General features: G+C 36.1%; 1 protein-coding gene across 1 annotated transcript in view; it reads right to left on the bottom strand.

Annotated features, from left to right (window-relative positions):
* Positions 1 to 713: 713 nt before the first annotated feature.
* Positions 714 to 3830, bottom strand: part of LOC112506941 (serrate RNA effector molecule homolog) — a 4435-nt gene continuing 1318 nt past the window's right edge. Inside the window, exon 2 of the mRNA XM_025111278.1 lies at positions 714 to 2433. Within this exon, the coding sequence (XP_024967046.1) occupies positions 1030 to 2433 (1404 nt within the window). The 3' untranslated portion in view covers positions 714 to 1029. The remainder of the gene's footprint in view (positions 2434 to 3830) is intronic.

Here is a 3830-nt window from a genome sequence, read left to right as displayed (position 1 = left end):
GGATGTTAAAAGTATTACTGTTTAATCTTTCAGGGATGCGTTAATTTTTTCAAAACCAAACTCATAATAGAAATTGGAAATCGTTGAGTTGGTCTAAATCATTAGATTAACAATTGCCCTTCGTGAGGTTGTTGCAACGATCAAACATTCACCAAAGAATTATTGGTCCAGCGCTACCCTGACTTTCCCGGAGTATGTGTGTCTGTATTTGATGTATATAATATAGTTTAAAAAATAATCTAATGTTCTGTGAGAAAATTTAGTGAAAACGTGGTTTTTGGCATGATCATTCATTCTCAACAGATCGACTATTGACTTTCGTGTGCCAAAATGTCGATTCTAACTTCAAAATCGACAATACGTTATGCCAAATTCTAAAGATCGACTATTGACTTTCGTGTGCCAAAGTGTCGATTCTAACCTCAAAATCGACAATACGTTGTGCCAAATTCTAAGCTCTCAATTTCTTGTTCTTGGAATCTTTCAGAGTTTAAAAGACTTCTACAAGTACCAGTAGTCACGATATTCTCTTGGTGTTTATGGGCACAAAGGATTGGAACCTTCAAGCTTCAAGTACACAAAAGCAAGCTGGTGTCCCACCTGTTGCTCTAATTGTAAGATATCTGTGGTGGAATGACAGCCTAAAAAGCCTCAAAAACAGCCTCAAAAAGCAAAGGACTTTTAGTAACTAAATGGGGTATAACAGATAGATATACAAAAAAGTGTATATATATATTATACCAATAAATATTCACATCCAACATGTTTTCTGTTCATAATTACAATACAAATTAACATATTATGAAACAAATAAGTTCGACTATGATGAAAAGAATATGACGAACCTATACAAGGACCGAAACCGAAATCAAAACCTGATCCAACTATCATACACACCAAGACAGTATGCATACTTCCTAAACAAATTCAAGCCAGTTACATAGGCACAAACATGACAAAGAACAAACCGAAAATAAAAGAATAATACTCGCACAACAAATACTTATACCATATATTCGTCTTTCGTGATCAAACCTTCACGTCGTCTTTGGTTTCCTGAGGAGGGGTCTTCGGGTTCTGGTTCTTCCCGATTATAGCTTTCTTCGCTTTTATGAATGATTTCTTCACCTTACCCATAATGCTACTCGATTGCTTTGGAGTTGCAGATTTCTCTTCTTCCTTATGATTAGATTCAGTTGATTTGGTTTCATCAACTACTTTTTCATCTTCCTTGGCTGCAGTTTCAGCTGTATTGACAGCTTTAGGGTTTTCAGAATCTGCTACTGTTTCCTTCACAGTTTCATTTTCTGCTCCATTTCCCTTAGTTTCAACAGCTGCAACAGTTTCTTCTTTCCCATTTTCCACCTCTTTATCTTCAACTTCATCCTTTTTCTCAACAGTTTTAGATTCATCTTCAACTTTGTTATCAATTTGTTCAGTAACAGTAGATTTTTCTTCTGGGATCTCTTTTGGCACAACGGTTTCGGTCTTTACCGGTAAATCTTCCACTTTATCTGCTTCTTTCACATCCACTTGCTCATCTACGTTCTTTTCAGCAATCTCAGTGACTGATTTCGGAACCGAATCTTGATCTGCAACTTCTTGTTTGTGTTCTTTCTCTTCAGCAATTATGGGCTCTTTTTTCTTTTCAGCAGTAGTCTCAGGATCAGTCTTTATCTCTTCCGATGGAGGTAAGTTGTCTTTCTGGTCTTCTTTCAAACCAGTGTTCTTCACTTCTTCCTGAACGGGAATCTCAATCTTTTCAGCAGCTTCTGGTTCTTTTTCGACATCCTTCTTTTCGACCTCTTCAATCACTGAGCAGTCCGTATGTTTATCGTCCTTCTTCTCCACAGGTTCTGCTACCGCTTCTTTAACCTCAGTTTTCTCTATTTCAACCGCAGGAGATTCGGTTTCTTTATCAACAACCGACACTTCAGGAGTCGGCTTTTCTTCCTTGTCCGTCTTCTTTACTTCTTCAACATCAATGGGTTCAGTTTTCTTTTCTTCTGTTTCAACTGCAGGATTCTTGGTTTCGTAATCGAGAGCCATCACTTCAGTCGTTGGGGTTTCTAATTCTTCTTCTTCAACCTTCTTCACTTGTTCTTCGATTTTTACAGGTTCAGTTTCCTTTTCTTCAACGGTAGGTAATTCAGTTTCTTTATCCACAACGATCACTTCAGTCGTCGGCTTTTCTTCCTCCTCAACGTTCTCTTTAACTTCTTCAATGGCAACAGGTTGATCAGATTCGTTTTGGTGGCATATTTCTTCAGTTACTGGTAATTGAACAGGTGATGAGTCTTTGATCTTTGGCTTTTCCTCATGGGGACTCGATGAATCCTTCACTTCTGTCCTTCCTTCCTCTGTAGGTGGATCGGTGTCAACAACCGCTTGTTCAACTGCTTTCACATCTCCATGAATCTCCTCCTTCACTTCCTGCAATACATCCCAAATTGGTTGTATTTAGATGGTCAGATCCATCCTATTTACAGTTTATCATGGGTTCAAATCCCTCCGTCGTTCCATTGAATAACCTTCTCAAAATTTTCTTTTAATTCTACGACCTTCTGATAGGTTTTAGCCGGGGGAGGATCTAGCCCCAGTCAAAGACCAAAAACATTTGTTAATTAACTTAAATTTTCTATTTTTATCCTCGGTCTTATATGGTTTTCCTCCGGTCTCATATGGTCATATGCTTGTCTCCCTCAAGTCCCATCCAACATGCTCTCACCCCATTAATTTCCTGATTTCGCCATTGGTTTTAGCATACCACTTTCATACATCAGAATGACATTTCAATACATGAGAATGCCACTAAACTTGTCAGAAATTTATGTTGTTAATAAAAATCTCATTTAAGGTCAATATCCTAAACAGTCCATGTTATCGTGGAGACTTTTAGGTATATAACGAAACTATTACGTGTGGTATTGTTTTTCTTAGTCACTACTAAGAAAATGACTTTTTTTGGACGGAAAAGGAAAAGATCCCCTCTTTTGTAGTGACTTTCAAAGCTTTATAGAGTATAAAGATCGAACGAAAAGCAGGTCTCCTATGAGTTGCGTGCCTGCCTTCGATAACCATTCAACTTCAATTCGTCAAAAATCACTGAACAACCTAGGCATTTCTAAAAGATTCCGATTCTCTAAATGGGCAGTCGAAGGAATTGATGCATAATTCGTGTTGTTTTCTCCATAAATTACTTGAGTATAGATATGCATAAAAACGGGATCACTTATTCTAAACTCCTTCTTCTGAGGACATGTTGTTACGGGATATGTGGTGTTGTTTGCTACTAGCTAGCTAGTCGCCGTATTCGGGTTCACGTCTAACGGTTTGAACGATACAAATGTGTGTCTATGTATTACAACAAAATTGAGTTTCCTAGGATACAAAAATTGTCTAAATGTCTTAACAAATTAGAGAGTAAATTCATTTTTGGTTGTTTTTGACTATCAAGTTTGGTCCATCTTTTAAACTAATTACAATTTCGGTCTTTGTAATCCTCATTTTGTTTCACTTTTGATCGCTCTAACTAACCCTAGTTAAAAAGGTGGGATAACTTATTTGTTTTTATTTTATTTTATTTTATTTTATTAGACCAAAAAGTAAATTATGATTTTTGGTCCACATGGGTTGTCGTTTCCATTTTGTTTTCCTACCAATTTATCATTTTATACTTCTTATTATATCAATTAATTAACGATATTTTTTACTAAAATTCATAATACATATTTTATTTTCTAAAATACACTATTGGAAAGTCTTGCTAGTACATAAATAAGAACAAACAATACATTTTATGAACCCAATTTAAAATAGAATTTTTTTTA

Source organism: Cynara cardunculus (genome assembly GCF_001531365.2).
Source record: "Cynara cardunculus var. scolymus isolate 2C chromosome LG 2, CcrdV1, whole genome shotgun sequence".
NCBI classification, from domain to species: Eukaryota; Viridiplantae; Streptophyta; class Magnoliopsida; order Asterales; family Asteraceae; genus Cynara; species Cynara cardunculus.
Note: the sequence above shows the minus strand (reverse complement) of the source record. Positions and strands in the feature narration are given on the sequence as shown.